This window comes from Dryobates pubescens, chromosome 3 (assembly GCF_014839835.1).
Source record: "Dryobates pubescens isolate bDryPub1 chromosome 3, bDryPub1.pri, whole genome shotgun sequence".
Classification (NCBI taxonomy): domain Eukaryota; kingdom Metazoa; phylum Chordata; class Aves; order Piciformes; family Picidae; genus Dryobates; species Dryobates pubescens.
Genome location: NC_071614.1, coordinates 23,260,292 through 23,276,817, shown reverse-complemented (window position 1 = coordinate 23,276,817; position 16,526 = coordinate 23,260,292). Strand labels below are relative to the sequence as shown.

The 16,526-nt window shown below is 47.8% G+C and overlaps 1 protein-coding gene across 1 annotated transcript in view; it reads left to right on the top strand.

Annotated features, from left to right (window-relative positions):
• The window catches only part of RAB10 (RAB10, member RAS oncogene family), a 49,795-nt gene extending 36,615 nt beyond the window's left edge, over positions 1–13,180 (top strand). Inside the window, exons 3-6 of the mRNA XM_009905086.2 lie at positions 3,223–3,361; positions 8,368–8,457; positions 9,781–9,882; positions 12,842–13,180. Coding sequence (XP_009903388.2) covers positions 3,223–3,361; positions 8,368–8,457; positions 9,781–9,882; positions 12,842–12,925 — 415 coding nt within the window. The 3' untranslated portion in view covers positions 12,926–13,180. The remainder of the gene's footprint in view (positions 1–3,222; positions 3,362–8,367; positions 8,458–9,780; positions 9,883–12,841) is intronic.
• Positions 13,181–16,526: the final 3,346 nt, after the last annotated feature.

The following is a 16,526-nucleotide window of genomic DNA, read 5'->3' as shown; positions in this document are numbered from 1 at the left end:
CTCCTCAGCATCTTCATAGCCTCTGTCAGACTCTCTCCAGTAGTTCCCTGTCTCTCTTGAACTGGGGAGCCCAGAATTGGATCCAGGACTCCAGGCCAGAGCAGAAAAGAGTAGGGGAGAGAACCTGTTGACCTCATGGCCACACTGTTTTATGCACCCCAAGATACCACCAGCCTTCTTGGCCATGAGCACACGTTTCTAGCTCCTAGAGAGCTTGTCCACCAGCTTCACTTCCACATCCTTCTTCCCAGAGCTATTTTTCAACAGGTCAATTCCTAACCTATCCTGGTGCATGCCTGTTTTGGACTGTTAAATACACAGGTGTCATCACTGGCTCCAGAAATCTTTGAGCTCCACAGAAGTGGAAGCTGGAGAACCTCTGGCTTGACTAGGAGTGGTTCTTTTGTGAGAGCTCAGAGTCAGATCTAGGCTTTTTTCCTCCCAGTGAATCAAAAGCTGAAGGGAATATTAGTGTGATCTGAAAAACACAGAACAGTAGCCAAGGTAGAAGAGGAGTGACCCTGAATTTAAGCTGAAGGAGAGTGGAAATCTAACTGCCAGAAACCCACCAGCAGTAGTGGGAGAACAGGTGAAGGTCTACTTCATTGTAGTAGAAATGAAATAAAGGGGAATATGGAGGCAAAAATACTCAGATACACCAGGTGCTTCAGACTAGAACTTGACACATGAAAAGATCATGCTGTATCCTGTTCTCCTGTCCCAGAATCACTTACCCTAGGAGCCCTCTTTCCATTTATTCAAAGAGTATTCTGCTGGAATTGGTTTCAGATCATCCAACCAGTTTCTGGTCTCTGTCTGGAGAGACAACAGGAACTACAAGAGGTGATCCTAAGTGTGGATTTACAGCATGTTGACATTGGTAGAGGGAATCCAAACCAAGATTATCTCAAACACCTATATGCTGACTCTGGGATGCTGGAAGGATGGAGGAGGGCAGAAAGCCCTTCAAGAAATAACACCAGTAGTTGTTAATACTGTAGGGACTGCAAAAAGTGGGATTCTGTGAGCAGTGATGAGCCTCTTCAAGAGGTCCAGCAGCTTTCCTACAGCCTTGGTTCTCTCAGTATGCAGCTCTTGCCTGTGTGAAAGACCAGCAAGCAGTGTTTTGGAGTGTACCTTTATTGGGAACGCTTGCTTTAAAACACATCACTTTAAGAAGAAACAGGGGGCTAGTAATAAACTTCTTTTGCTAGGGAGTAGCTGGCACATTGTGGCAGACCTTTATTTTGAGCTCTGTGGGCTGAAGGGATCTTCACAGATCATCAGATATAATCTCTTCTTGTTACATCCACATAAATCTTTCATGAACAAATCGTAGGACATTTTAAGGTTTCTTTAGTCTCTGCTAGGTCAACTGGAAAGCTGTCTCAGAAATTCCTTTCACCATTGGTTAAACCTCTAATGTGATATAGCTTATGCATATTTTAATGTTGACAAGAGATTCATTTAAATGGATTTTTCACTTTCCTTGTCCTCTTCCTTACCCTGGTCCTACAGGGCAACCTTCTTTGTCTTCATGTTGCAAACAAACCAAGTCCTCTCGGTTTCCTCCACCAGCAGGGCTTCATTTTCCTTGGCTATCTTAATGCTCCTTGCCTACATAATGTTTTAGCTTGGAGACCTAGCTGACTTGCACAGATCTCTTGTACATCAAGGATGCTTTTGTACAACCACAGATTTGGAGTGTCTGGACAAACCACTGAATGCCGGCGCAGCAAAGACGATGTGCGGTCGCCAGTCATCTTGTGCCATTTGCTCAAGCTGGATTCATCAGTCATAGGCAGTTTGAGAGCCATAACTCATTTCCTCTGTTTGCTTCAGTCAGTTCTCTAATCTCACATCCATTAAGAGTTATCTCTGAATAATGAATGGGGAATCCATTAAGAATAGGAAAGGGCAAATAAGGCACTTAGTAAAAAAAAAAAACAACAAAAAGGCAAGCCCACAACAAACCACCAGGCAGCACTGCAGGCTGTTTGGTTTTCCCTCCCCAGCTTTTCTTCCATCAGCTTGGCTTCAGTTGCCAGAACAAAGCACTGGAGAAATTAACACAGCAGGTTAGTTGTAGGTGTACAGGAAGTGATGAGCAATCCCAGGGTTGCAGCACGGTGGGGATCGGAAGGGACCTCTGGGCATCATCCAGTTCAACCCCCCTACTAAAGCAGGGTCACCCACAGCAGGTTGCCCAGGATCACAAAGTCCAAGCAGGTTTGGAATCTGTGCAGAGAAGGAGACACCACAACTGCTCTGGGCAGCCTGGTCCAGGGCTTCAGAACCCTCACAGGGAAGAATGTTTTTTCTCGCGTTCAGATGGAACTTCTTTGTTCCAGTTTGTGCCCATTGCCCCTTATCCTGTCCCTGGGTCCCGGTAGAGTCTGGCCCCATGCTCTTGCCCCCACCCTTTAGCTATTGATCAGCATTGAGAAGATGTCTGTCTGTTCTTCTCCAGGCTAAACAGCCACGGGTCTCTCAGCCTTTCCACCTCAGAGAGATGCTTCAGTCCCCAGAGTGTCTTCATAGCCTCATTAGACTCTCTCCAGTAGTTCGCTGTCTCTCCTGAACTGGGGAGCCCAGAACTGGATCTGGGATTCCAGAGATGGCCTCACTAGGGCAGCATAGAGGGAGAGGAGAACCTCCCTCGACTAGCAGGGAGCCACATAACTGAGATATGCAGCAGGCACTAAAAATCTCTCCTTTTGGGTGTGAGCTTTACATTGTCCCTAGAAATGCAAGGCTGAACATCTCTACCATGACTTGATCCTGCCTTTTTTTATTGTGGTAAATAACCAGAACACCTACCACAACCTCCCACTTTGGTGCTCAGCAAATGGCTTCATCCTCTGCTACCTCAGTTGTGTAAGCCCAGTTATGCAGCCTGGTGCCTTTTGTCTCCATGTAGCTGACTCTGAAATGTTTGTTGTTTTTTGTTTTTTTTTTAATTAAAAAAAGTTCCCCTTTAAAATCCAAAAAAGGAACTTCAGACCCTAAATTTCTGTACTCTGTTGAGCCTGGCTTACTGAAGCTTGCCCTGTTTGTTCTCTGAGTGTTCAGCTACATCTGGGAGGCAGTGGACCTTTCTTGAAGCTCCTGCTGATGGAGATTGCAGTGTGTCCTGCCACCAGGAGCACTTACCTAATGGATAGGTCATGGTGGTGTCCTTAGAGCTTGCCTCTGATCTGTTCTCTTCTCTGTTTTCTGCAGGGACACAGCTGGGCAGGAACGATTTCACACCATCACCACCTCCTATTACAGAGGTGCCATGGGGATCATGCTAGTATATGACATCACCAATGCCAAGAGCTTTGAAAACATCAGCAAGTGGCTCAGAAACATAGATGAGGTGAGTAATGTTTGTGAGATCCCAAACCTGAGCTGTTTATTGTGACCTGTAGGGCATGTGTCAGATTCTGGCTTGTTGCTTCTACCCTAGCAGAAGGTGGGAGTTAACACAGAGGTTTGGGTGCAGTTCTTCTTCTGTTCCTTGCTCCCTCCTTCAACTCTCCCTTCATCAACAGCATGAAAGATGGCAGTACTACAGAGGAACTAGTGGTGGCCTAAGATGTCACATTCATACATGAGCAAGCATTGTTTCTGTGCTGGAGGACACCTAGAGGTAAGGAGCACGCCTTGTAGGACCTGGGAGTTGCTGTTTCCAGGAGGAGCTGCCACCCCAAGGTGCTGTGTGGAAGAACAGCACTAAGCCATGAGCTGTAGAGTAGTGGTAGAAGGTGTCACTTCTAGTGCTGAGTGTGTAAGTCCTCAAAGGTCGTAGTATCACAGAATGGTTTGGGTTGGAAGGGACCTTTCAAGGTCATCTAGTCCAAGCTCCCTTCTGTTAGCAGAGTTAGAGCTCAGAGCTCCATCCAGCCTTACCTGGAATGGTTCAAGGGATGGGCAGTCTGGGCCAGTGTCTCACCACCCTCAGTGCAAAACAGGTATTTCTTGTATCTAGTCTGAATCTCCTCTCTTCTGTTTTAAACCCTTCACCGCTTCTCCTGTCACAACAGGCCCTGTTAAAAAGTCTGTCCTCAGCTTCGTTTTAGGCCCCTTTAAGTGCTGAAAGGCCACAAGAAAGTCTTCCCAGAGCCTTCTCTTCTCCAGCTGTCTTCAGGCTTCTTTCAGCCTGTCCTCACAGCAGAGGGGTTCTAGCACTTGCATCATTTTTTGTGGCCTCCTCTGGCCCTGCTCCAGCTGGTCCATGTCTCCTGTGCTGAGGACCCCAAAGCTGGACACAGTGCTGCAGGTGGGGTCTTGCTAGAGCAGAGCAGAAGGCGGAATCACCTCTATTGACTTGCTCCCCACAGTGCCTGGAATGTATCCCAGGAGACAGTGTGCATCTGGGCTCTGCATGTTGCCAGCTCCTGTCCCAGCTTTTCATCCACCAGCACCCCCAAGTCCTCCTCTACAGAGCCACTCTCCATCCCCCAGCTTGTGTTGATCACTGCCTCTGCCTCGAAACTGAGGTCATGAAGTATTTGTGAGAGTAGCATTGCAGAGTGCTGTTGAGTGCTGCAGACTACTCAGAGCTGCAGAGATGATTTTTCTCCTTGTTAGAAGACAGCCAGACAAGGAGGCTGGTAACATTTCAAGCAAGTTCAAGTGGAGCAGAAGAAGCTGACGGGGAAATGTTCATTGCTTGAGTTCCCAGGAGGTCATTCTCTGTAAGCTCAGAGATGTTAGAGAGCAGCACAGCTGTTAGGCCTTGCTTGTTATCCTGCTCCTAAATGGAAAACAATACTTGGATTCTCCAGCTTCATTGTTTTCCTAGAAATCTTGAAGATGGCCCTGTAGACCTGAGCATCAGCAGATGGGTGCTGTCAGGCATTCCTTGTTGGAGCATTGGGACTTCTGAAAGGTTATTACAGAGCAAAGATGTGATGATGGAACTTATTTTCTATCTGGGATATGGGAAATTACAGTGTGGATGGCAAAGTACACAGGTTGGTGGCTACAAAGAGAGGGTAGGAGGGGAAGGACAGGAAGAGGGCTGGTCACAGGTTGAATGTAAACCTGATTCTGCAGAAGGTTTGTTTGAAAACTTCACTAGTGTCCAGGAAGCTGAGCAATAGATGTCACTTACACCACGGTGTCTGGGGAGGGATTGGGTTTTGCTGACCTCATGGTTCTAAATCTGTGTCATGCAAAGCTCAGCAGCTGATTTCAGGTGCACTGTGAAGGCTGAATGGTTGCTGCAGTTTCCTGAGGGATGTCTGACACCTTAGGATGCGTTTTTTTGTTACAGGAGAAGCTCACTAACAGAGAGTGTTTGCAGAAACGAGGGGTGAAATCATCCTCTGATATTCCAGATGCAGTGTTGAGGCTTCTTGCTATAATGCATGGCAAGTGCTACCCACTCACGTACAGGATTATTACCAGTGCTGCTTGTGAATGAAATTACTCAGTGCTTTGGGCTGACAAGGAGTTAATGCTGCCAAAGATTCTCTCTTGAGGAGAATTTTTGCTAAGCAAGCTGCTGCTCTGAGGTGCTGCTGTGTGCAAGGTACAGAACCCCAGCACGCTGGCGGTTGGAAGGGACCTCTGGAGATCATCTAGTCCAACATCCCTGCTAAAGCAGCATCACCTGCAACAGGTTGCCCACAACCACAATGTCCAGGTGGGTTTGGAATCTCTCCAGAGAAGGACACTCCACAACCTCTCTGGGCAGCCTCACCCAGTGCTCTGGCAGCCTCACAGGAAAGAAGCTTCTCCTTATCTCTAGGCAGAAACCCTCCTGAGTTCCAGTTTGTGACCATTGTCTCTTGTCCTGTTGCTGGGCACCACTGCAAAGAGTCTGACCCCATCCTTTTGCCTCCTGCCCTTTAGCCTTTGATGAACATTGAGAAGATGCCCTCTGCTCCAGGCTGAACAGCCCCAGGTCTCTCAGCCTTCCCTCATCAGTAATGCTCCAGTGCCCTCAGCACCTTGGTAGCCTCTGCTGGACTCTCCTCAGTCCTCCAGTGCAGAACTGGACTTACTACTCTAGAGGTGGCCTCCTTAGGGCAGAGTAGAGTGGGATGAGAACCCATCTCAACCTGCTAGCCACACTCTTCTGAATGTACCCAGATGCACTCAGTGCTCAATACTTAAAAGTCTTGAGTTAAAAGCAGCCAGGAAACCTGGAGGTTTTGCACCTTTACCCTTGCTAAACACTTAATAATTTAAAACTCACTTGTTCTGCAGAGATGACTGTGCCATGTGCTTGTGCTTTGGACTGGTCAGCCTCATTTGTTGGAGGTGTCCCTGCTTACTGCAGGGGGTCAAGACAAGATGACCTTTGAGGATCCCTTCCACCCAGTGCAATCTGTGAATCTGTAAATCAGTTGAGTTCCTTCAGGTGCACACTTTGGTGTGTTGAGGCTGCTGTGTGAGCATGAAAAATCATCATCTTCAGAGTCTGATTCTACATGGTACCTTTCTCTGACTTTAATGTCTGGTTGCTCTTCCTCCTTGTGACCTGAAGGGAAGACAACCTTGGGGTGATTCTCCTGAAGCATGTGAAACAAGGTTGTTACTGCAAGCAGGAGGACCTCCTGCCTCTCAAGTTCTTTCAGTAATGCTCCTGTAAAGTAGTATTAAGATTCTTAGAGTGAAAGTAAGTTCAGATTAGACTTTCCAAGAAGCTTCTCGTGGCAGGTTTCAAAGCACTTCAGTTATCCACTTAAGTGATGCTTTGTGCTGTGGCTGCTGGAACCTTTTTGCTGGTCCAGTGGATGTCTTTGGCACATTCTTCCCTTGCTGTGATGGATGTTGGTGGTACTTAATAACTGCACAGCCAGACTATTTTTGCCCATCTGGCATTCCTTGAGCGCTGGTATTGCTTTTGCCTCACAAGGATGATTCCCTGTGTATGTGCTCCTGTTTCTTTTTTCAGTCCTGAGCTTTATCATGATGCTCACTTCAGTTTTCCCTCTGTGATGTCCTGGTTTGTGTGTGTTGGTGTGCACTCTGCCTTCCATCTTGCTATGTGGGCTTCTCAAGGCCTGTTCGAAGCCCTTGGTGCTGAAGCACAGAGCTGACATGCTCTTGCTGTGATGATGGTGATATCAGAAAAGCAGCATGCTGCTAAAGAGATTTCCTTTGGTAACTCCTCTTAGAAATAATCGTAAGTGAAAGGGGTTTTTTTACTGATTTCCTGGTTATTGTGGTGCTTGAAGATACTGAGGGGACTGCAGCATCTGCCTAATGAGGAAAGGCAGAGAGACCTGGGGCTGTTTGGCCTGGAGAAGAGCAGACTGAGAGGGAATCTTCTCAATGCTGATCAATATCAGAAGGATGAGGGACAAGAGGATGGGTGCCCAGTAACAGGAGCAGGGGCAATGGGCCCAAACTGGAACCCAGAAGGTTCCATCAGATGGAGAGAAACATCTTTCCCATGAGTGTGTGAGAGCCCTGGAAAAGGCTGCCCAGAGAGAGAGGTTGTGGAGTCTCTTCTAGAGAGATTCTAAACCTGCTTGGACATTTTGATCCTGGGCAACCTGCTGTGGGTGACCCTGGAGAGGGATTGGACCAAATGATCTGCAGGGGTCCCTTTTGACCCCCACTATGCTGCAGTTTAGGATTCTGTGAAGGCATAGTTGTAGATGTTAAGGAGACTTGCAGGTCTAAAATAAGACCATGCAAAGGACCCTTTAAACTCTAACAAAAGTATTAATGCTGATGGAGGCACTCCAGTGCATGAAGCTTGATCACTGGCATCTGTAGACATGAGCTTCTTCCATAAGGTCTGGTAGCATCATTTCTGTAACATGCTTGTCCAGCACATACAGAACTTGACACCTCTGAGTGCTGGACAGGAAGCTGATTCTTTTCCCACCTTGCTAACTGCCAACTAATGAAGATTTGGTTGGGCAGTGTCATTAACTAGAAGTATCAGGGTTGCAGAGCAGCACTTTAGAATAGAATAGAATTAACCAGCTTGGAAGAGACCTTTGAGATCATCGAGTCCAACCTCTCACCCAACACCATCTAATCAACTGAACCATGGCACCAAGCACCCCATCTAGTCTCTTCCTAAACACCTCCAGTGATGGTGACTCCACCACCTCCCTGGGCAGCCCATTCCAATGGCCAGTCACTCCTATGAAGAACTTCTTCCTAACATCCAGCCTGAACCTCCCCTGGCACAGCTTGAGACTGTGTCCTCTTGTTCTGGTGCTGGTTGCCTGGGAGAAGAGACCAACCCCCACCTGGCTACAACCTCCCTTCAGGTTTGTTCCTTTCAGAAAGATATCAGACTGTTAATGTTCAGGGAAATGCTGGGTGGCACAGCCCATAAACATCAGCCTGGACTTCCCTTGAAGCTGGTATTGGAGCACATGGCTCAACCTTTCTCTTGTCTCATTTCAGCATGCCAACGAGGACGTGGAGAGGATGCTGTTAGGAAACAAGTGCGACATGGAAGATAAGAGAGTTGTCCCTAAAGCAAGAGGTGAACAGGTAAGTGTTGGACCAAAGCTTGCTTATCAGTATCAAGGCTTCCCACCATCTCCAGCTGCTTGAGATGCCAGAATGGAATGTGTTGGATTAATGATCAAGGTGACTGGGTTTGGTGATGGTTTGTAAGCTGAGGGAATGCCATGAAAGGAACGAGTTCAGCTGCAGTTTCTGCTCTCTTGAGTAACAGTTTTCAGGCATCCTATGTTAAGTCAACAGATGATAGCAAGTTGGGTGGAAGTCTGCTGGGGGATTGGTGATTACAGAGGGATTTGGTCAGGCTGGATCGATGGGCCAAGGCCAGTGGGATGAGGTTCCACAAGGCCAAGTGCTGAGTCCTGCACCTGGGTCACAGCCACCCCCTGTGGCACTCCAGGCTTGGGGAAGTTTGTCTTGGAACTGCCTGGCAGAAAAAGACCTTGGGGTGTTGGTTGACAGCCAGTTGAAGATGAGCCAGCATGTGCCCAGGTTGCCAAGAAGGCCAATGGCATCCTGGATGAGATCAGCAGTAGTGTGGCCAGCAGGGATAGAGAGGTGGTTGTCTCCCTGTACTGGACACTGGGGAGACCACACCTCAAATCCTTTTGAGCCTCTCACTCCAAAAAGGACACTGAAGTGCTGAAGAGTGCTCTACATCATTCTCTGGATACAAGTGTTGTGAGGAGTGGTAGAGTGAACTGGGATTGTTCACAGCCTGGATAAAAGGAAGCTGAGGGAAGACCTTCCAGTTCTCTGCAACTCTCTGAAAGGAGGAGGGAATGATGTGGGGGTCAGTCTCTTCTTGCAAGGAGCAAGTGAATAGGACAAGAGGAAACAGCCCCAAGTCATAGCAGAGGAGGTTTAAGTTGGATTTGAGGGACAGTTTCTTCCCCAGAAGGGTAGCCAAGCCTTCAAATAGGCTGCCCAGGGCTGTGGTGGAGTCTCCATCCCTGGGAGAGATTACAAAGCTGTGTAGCTGTGGTGCCGAGGGATGTGGTTTAGTGGTGTCTTGGCAGTACTGGGTTAACAATTGCACTCTGATTTCAAAGGTCTTTTCCCACCTAACCATTTCTGTGATTCTAGGTTTCCTACCATGTGCCAGACTCATGGTTACCTGTCACCTTGGGCTCAGACATCAGCCTGTGATCTAATGCACTTTAATTGCTCTTTCTGAACCATGAAGTTCCAAATCTTCTTTCACCACACTGCCTATCTGGCACTTCTGATCCCTGCTGCAGCTGAAGGGATGGTACAGCTTATGAATGTTGCTCACCCTGAAGTTCAGCAGCAAAGCCTGAGCCGCTCTCTGGTGTCACTAACCACCTTCTCTGTCTCTGTTTGCTTTAGATTGCTAGGGAGCACGGAATTAGGTTTTTCGAAACTAGCGCAAAAGCCAATATAAACATCGAGAAGGCATTCCTCACGTTAGCAGAAGACATTCTTCGAAAGGTAGGTGCTTACAGCATGCCTTGGAACAAAACCAGCCCCAAACCTCACCTCCTGCTGCCTTTGATGTTTACCTGAGTCCCTGCAGCGTTTGGCTTTGGCACGCTATAAGACAAGCCAGCCCCCGGAGGAGGAGCGTGGTGCCTCTAAAGCTGTGGAACTTCTAAAGCTCCTTTGATGTTTTACTCTTGTTGGGGTGTTGTGTAGAGGGAGCAGTGGACATCAAAGAGCCAAGCAAGTTAAAGTCATAAAAATCATAGAATCCCAACGTGGTGAGGGTTAGAAGGGATTTCTGGAGACCATCTAATCCAACCCTGGGCGTGTTCTGTTTAATATCGTTATCAGTGGTCTGGACAAAGGGATCGAGGGCACCCTCAGTTTGCAGACAACACTATTCCCACCAAGCTGGGTGGGAGTATTGATCCCTTGGAGGTCTTCAAAGTCTTTGCCAGCCTAAATGAGTCATAAAGCAGCATCACCTAGGGCACATTGCCCAGGAAACTTGTAGTTGTTCGGCCCTTAAACTCCTGGTTGTGTTGTGCCTGTGCGTGGAGTGAATGCATTTCTGTAGGCCTGTAAGAGAACTGTCTTCTCCCTGCCACCATCTCCATCCATGCTAAGCTTCCAAGAGCTGCCACTGTTTGGTTGCAGGGTTGAGCTGAGCTGATTTCAGCTGAGAGCTTGGATGACACAGTAAGCCCTGTGCTGGCACATTCCTCCTGAAGATCAGGTCATGCCTTTCCATCACTGAAACTCAGTGGAGGTCAGAGACTTAGGCTGACCCTACACTATCCAGAGGGACCTGGACAAGGTGGAGAAATGGGTCTGTGTGGACCTCCTGATGCTCAACAAAACTAAATGCAAGGTCCTGACCCTGGGTTGTGGCAACTCCTGAAATCTGTCCATGCTGAGGGATGAAGGCATGGAGAACAGCCCTGTGGAGAAAGACTTAAGGGTGTTTTTGATGGACGGGAGCTAGGAACATGCAGCCTGCAAGCCAAACATTTCCTGGGCTGCATCCAAAGCAGTGTGGCCAGCAGGTCAAGAGAGGGTATTCTGCCCCTCTGCACCTCTCTGCTGAGACCCCCACCTGCAGTGCTGTGTCCAGCTCTGGAGTCTTCAGCACAGGAGAGACATGGGACTGTTGGTGTAGGTCCAGAGGAGGCCACAAAAAGGACCTGAGGCCTGGAACCCCTCTGCTGTGAGGCCAGGCTGAGAGAGTTGGGGGGGATCAGTTCAGAGAAGAGAAGGCTCTGGGGAGACCACCTTGTGGCTTTCAGTACTTAAAGAGGCTGTTAAGAAAGCTGGGGACAGACTTCTTAGCAGGGAGGGCCTGCTGTGACAGGACCAAGGGGTGATGGTTTTAAACTAAACATAGGGAGGTTTAGATTAGATGGAAGACGTTCACCACTTTGAGGGTGATGAGACCCTGGCCCAGTTTGCCCTGAGAGATGGTAGTTGCTTCATCCCTGAAGCCATTCCAGCTGATGCTGGACTGAGCAATGTCTTCCAGTTGCAGATGTCTGCTGACTACAGAGGGGTTGAGCTAGATGATCCTTGAAGGTCTCTTCCCACCTAAACCATTCTGTGATTCTATGATAGGTGGTTTTCTGTGCTTCAAGGCCTGTCCCATGTTGAGGCTGCCTCCATCAATGTCCTCCACTGCTCTCCTGTGTGAATGCCACGGATAATGTGATCTCCTTTAACTGGGTAGAAGTTCAGTGCAGAGTCAGTGCTGAACGGTTTCACCACCCTTCGCAACACATCTCTCAGCAGCATCCAGTTGTCTGTTGTAGTTCTGAGTTGTTCCTGCAGTACTTGTTGACAAGCTTGACAAGGGAGAGATGGGGTGAAAATCCCTGGCCTTCAGTGAACAGGAGGTCAGGCTAGTGAGTCCCAATGACCCTTTTGACCTTTAAAGATGGCTTTGGGGCCTCTGTTTATCTGAAGAATCAGGGGCGGAGGGGAGGGTGTTGCTTTAGCGAGGCTGTGAGGAGGAGAGTTAAGAGAAGGAGTTTGGGCTGAAACATGGATGTTTAGGTTAGCTTTCTAAACAGCTGAAAGTAGCTGTTTGCATCTGATCCAAACCACTGGCCTTTGATTTTTGCTTTGGTCTAACCCAGTTTACACCCCGTGACGCAGAGGAGCCTGTTTTATCCCCTGCCTCGGAAGCTGGTGTCCTGCTTCAACTGGGAGGCTTTTGAACAACCCTTCTTTATCCATAAATGACTCTGTGGTTCTCTGAGGTCATTAGTTCACATAATTTCCCTTCAGTTTGTGTGTGTTGTATGCTGTGATTTACTTACTCCACCAAAGCCCCAGCCAGTTCTTGGAGCAGGGTCTAGAAACAGTTTTAGCTTACTTTGTGGTGGTCCAAGTTCAAAAGTTGGTTCTTTTTTCCCAGCTTTCCAGTTGTTAGTTATTTAAAAGAAAACAAAGCAACCCTAGAATTATTTTGGACTGCTTTTGCTGGAGGGGGGAGGAGGATTCCCTACCCAAGGAGGAGGCTGGGGGAGACCTTGCTCTCTACAACTCCCTAAAAGGAGGCTGGAGCAAAATGGGGTTGGTCTCCTCCAAGGGACGAGCAGCAGGATGAGAGGAAATGGCCTCAAGTTGTGCCAGGGCAGGCTTAAGCTTGGACGTAAGGAACAGTTTCTTCACTGAAGGAACAGGCAGCCCAGGGCAGTGGTGGAGCCACCATCCCTGGAGGGATCGAAAAGCTGTGTAGATGTGATGCTGGAGGGACGTGGTTTAGTGGTGACCTGGCAGTGCTGGGTTGATGGTTGGGCTCGATGATCTTGGAGATCTTTTCCATCACTGACGGCTCTGTGATCTCCACGCAGCTCTTCTCCATAGTTTAATGTTCTTCCTCGATGCCTTTGTAAACCTCTGTCTCCTCAGCTCTGAATATTTGGGAATCTCAGAGGCCTCCTCTAACTGTCTTTACTTGTTTTCCTTGCAGACCCCTGTAAAAGAGCCCAACAGTGAAAATGTAGATATCAGCAGCGGAGGCGGGGTGACGGGCTGGAAGAGCAAGTGTTGCTGAACCTTCTCCTCTCTCACCAATCGCCATCCACCGCCCCCTTTTCTCTCGCTGCAAAAGAAACCACTCTGCCTGTTTTTAACCTGAAAACCAATGTTTTGTTCCTCATCTTAACAAGCTCCTGCCTCCCTCTTGGGTTTCTGTTTAGGACAGCTTGCATACTCTTCTTAATTTTTCTCGACAACATGTATAGGAAAAAAAAAAACATCATCTCCATGACTTCATTTTGGTTTGGTTTTGGTTGGTTTTGGGTTGGGTTTTTTTTTTGTTGTTTTGTTTTGTTTTGTTTTGAGGGGTTTTGTTTGTTTGTTTGTTTGTTTTTAATGTACCTGCTCAACTTACCACTACATTTTGGTTGTATTATAGTCCCGTTCCTCCCCTGGCCATGAAAACCCCACATAGAGCAATCATATTCAACTCTGCCAATTGTATAAGAATAAAAAGTTAGAATTCTAACGATTTCTTTTGTACCACAGTGGAATTTTCTCTCGTGGATAAACTGTGCTCTGAGTCACCATCTTCTCTAGACCAGCCAGGAAAACCCTCGTAACGGTGGTTGCTTGTTTTGACGCTCATACGCTGGTTGGTTGTTTTCCCCTCGCCTTGAGTCTGTGAATGGGGTTTGTTTTGTCCCGTGCCTTATGTGGAAAGGAACTTTTATTTTCACTTTTGTTGTTGTTGTTGTTGTTTTGTTTTGTTTTATTTTTCTTCTGGTGGAAGCATGTGCAGGAGACATCCCATCCACACCCAGCCATTTCGAACCGCCAAACTCTCTCGTGATTTTTTGCTTTCTCGGTACCCGCCGGTGTCGTGCGTCGAGGACGAAGGGTGGTGCAAAAAGAAAACACAACAACAAAAGAAGAAGAAAAAAAAGCAACCAACCTCCTCCATTTAATCTGTTGTTGTCTCCTTTTTGGTGATGGAGCTGTTCAGAACCTGCTGCCCTTTTGGTTTTTCGGTTGTTGTTCTTTTCCTCACCCGCAGCTCTCTTCCTTTTGCCTGCATGCCGCTTTCCTTTGCCTTTCTCCATGGCGTGATGTGTTCGTTCGAAGGATGGCAACGTGGTACATCTGCCAAACAACAAAACAAGACAACTTTTTAACACCAAGCACTGATTTTAGCTTTCAAGGTTAAAAAAAAAAAAGAAAAAAAAAAAAAGATGAAAAAACAAAAAAAAAAAAAGAAAGAAAAGTGGAAGATACTAATTTCCCTCTAGCCGATGTCAGTTCACTTAGTTATATCCTCTCTCTCTTTCTCTCTCTCTCTTTCTCTCTCTCCTCCTGCATAGCCATCGGGTTTATGACATGGAAGAGTTCTTTGCATGCACTAGTTTTCTATGGAGGGTGATGTGGTTGTCTGCTTTGTGTGTGAATATAACATGCAGTTCTCAAACTGACAGCAGTTAACGTGGAATTTGCAGCTCTCTCTTAACCGTTAGCCGCTCCGAGGTGGTCGGTAGCCCAGCAGAAGGTTGAGTGAAACAGGATTTAAGGAGAAAAAAACCCAAACAACAATCCCAAGCAACAAGTTGGCAGTTTTAATTTATTACCTTCCTGGATGCTGTTAAAAGCTGAGTCACTGGTACCTGGGGCCAGTCCTCCTCTTGCTCCTCTGCTCTGGGAGCATGGTGGGTGATCCCAGCTGGGCTGCTGAGCTCCTCTGGGATTAACTTACTATTCCAGCTCTGGTGTCCCTGGCAGCATGGGCTGGCCCCAGTGGCCCTGGCTGTAGTGTCCTTGATGGTGTGGCCCCGTTGTCTTTGAAATCTTGGCCTTGGTGTGTCCCCAGTGGCATAGCTCTGGTGTCCCTGATGGCTCTGTTTCTGGAAGGCTGGGGTTTGAGGACTGAGTCTGACTGTGCTGTCTGCTCCTTCTGAACCGGGTGCTGGATCTGCCAGAGCATCTGTTCCTTCTCTTGCCTTGCATTTGAAGTCCCATGTAGGAGAGCTGCTCCAGCCAAGGACAAAACAATGTTTTAAACAGAGGCTTCTTCCTCCTCATGCCTCCAGTTCTCCTTTGAAGCTGGACGAGCCTGTGCCTCCCTCTTGTCCTCTTGGCTTTTGAAGTGTCTCGGGTGAATCATTTAAGTAGTCGATAACGCTGATTGAATTTTAATGAAATGACGGTGTTTTAACGTTGAGCAAACGGCTTCCCCCACCTAGTAACCCGAGCGAGGTGTCTCCCTGTCCCTCTGTATTTTGGCAGTTTGTCTCCCCCTGTGTGTGTGTGTGTGTCTTTAACCCTTCCCAGTCGAGTGGCCCTTGGGGTCGGGACCGGCGGATGAAATCGGCCCCGTCGCCTTGCTCGCGTCCCGCCGGCCGATGTGTAAATAGAGTCCGGCTGCCTTTGGCTGAACCTGCACTTTCTAACCTCATCAAAAAGGGAAAAGAAAAACAGAGAAAATTAGCATCAAGGTGTTTTGGTTTTGGGTTTTTTTTTTTTGCTTTTTTTTGGTTTTCTTTTTTTTTTTTTTGTATAATCCTCGTTTTAAACCTGAGCTTTTCCTTTGCTTCCGGGGGCTCAGCTCCCTCTGTAACCTCCCTCGGGATCCTTTGTAGACGCTGTGTTCATTGCGAGCCAACAGGCAGAGGACAGGCCGCTCGCTGGTCCTACTCCTGCCACCTCCCTTTCGTATTCTCCTTGCCCAGTTAATAAACTGAACTATTTCTTAGATGGTCTACTTCTGTTCCTATAAAAAAATCCCATCCCTTGGAAGCGTGTGGCTTGGCTTGGGTTTGTGTTGTGGGAGTGCAAGGCCTGGCCCGGGAGGAGTGAACAATGCAAGTCAATGATGAATGCCCCCCCCCCACACACACACACTTGATCTCTGCTGATATTTAAACTTCTTACTAGCTAGCAAACTAACTTGTGAGACCTCTACTTGGAGTGACACCCCCTTCCCCAGCCCTGTGTGTGTGACACAAAGCCCCAAGCCAGCCTACGAAAGGGTGTGAAAGCAGCTTGCCCTGTGCCACTTGTCCCAGCGCTGGTGATGCCACCACAAGGAGGCTGTAGCAGAGGAAAACTTCAGCCCCACCTTTTTTGTTATGGAAAAAAAAAGGTGTGTGTGGGCGAACTTGGTTAACTTGGTCATGATAAACTAAACCCCCAAGTTGAATTTATTCTACCAGTGTGTTAACTGCTTTCTAGCCAGCGCTCTGGGGAGCTGCTGAGATTGGGGGGGGGGGCGGGGGTGGGGGTGGGGGTGTGTGTCAAAGCTTCTTGCTCTCAGACTCAGATGGTAGCAAAACAGCATCAACTTAAGGTCTAAGGATTAATTCCCATGCCTACATTATTATTATTTTTTTTTTACTCAATCTTTTAATATTTTTGCTACTCCACTCTGGCTTTTTATTTAAAATGCATTCTTTTGTACCACTTACTGTATCAAATTGTATAAAAGATCACTGTCCCATTCTTGGTCATAACCAAGAGCCAATAAAAGCTTTTATAAACTTGCACTGGTTAATTCCTGGGCCCCCTGAAAATTCCCTCTCCCCAAACCTCAAGCCCCAGTGCCAGGGTGGGAAGAGAGGGCTGAGCGCCAGCCCTGTTTGCAGCTGCCCCTCGGAGGAGGTGGGTGCCAGGATGCGATTTCCCCCTGA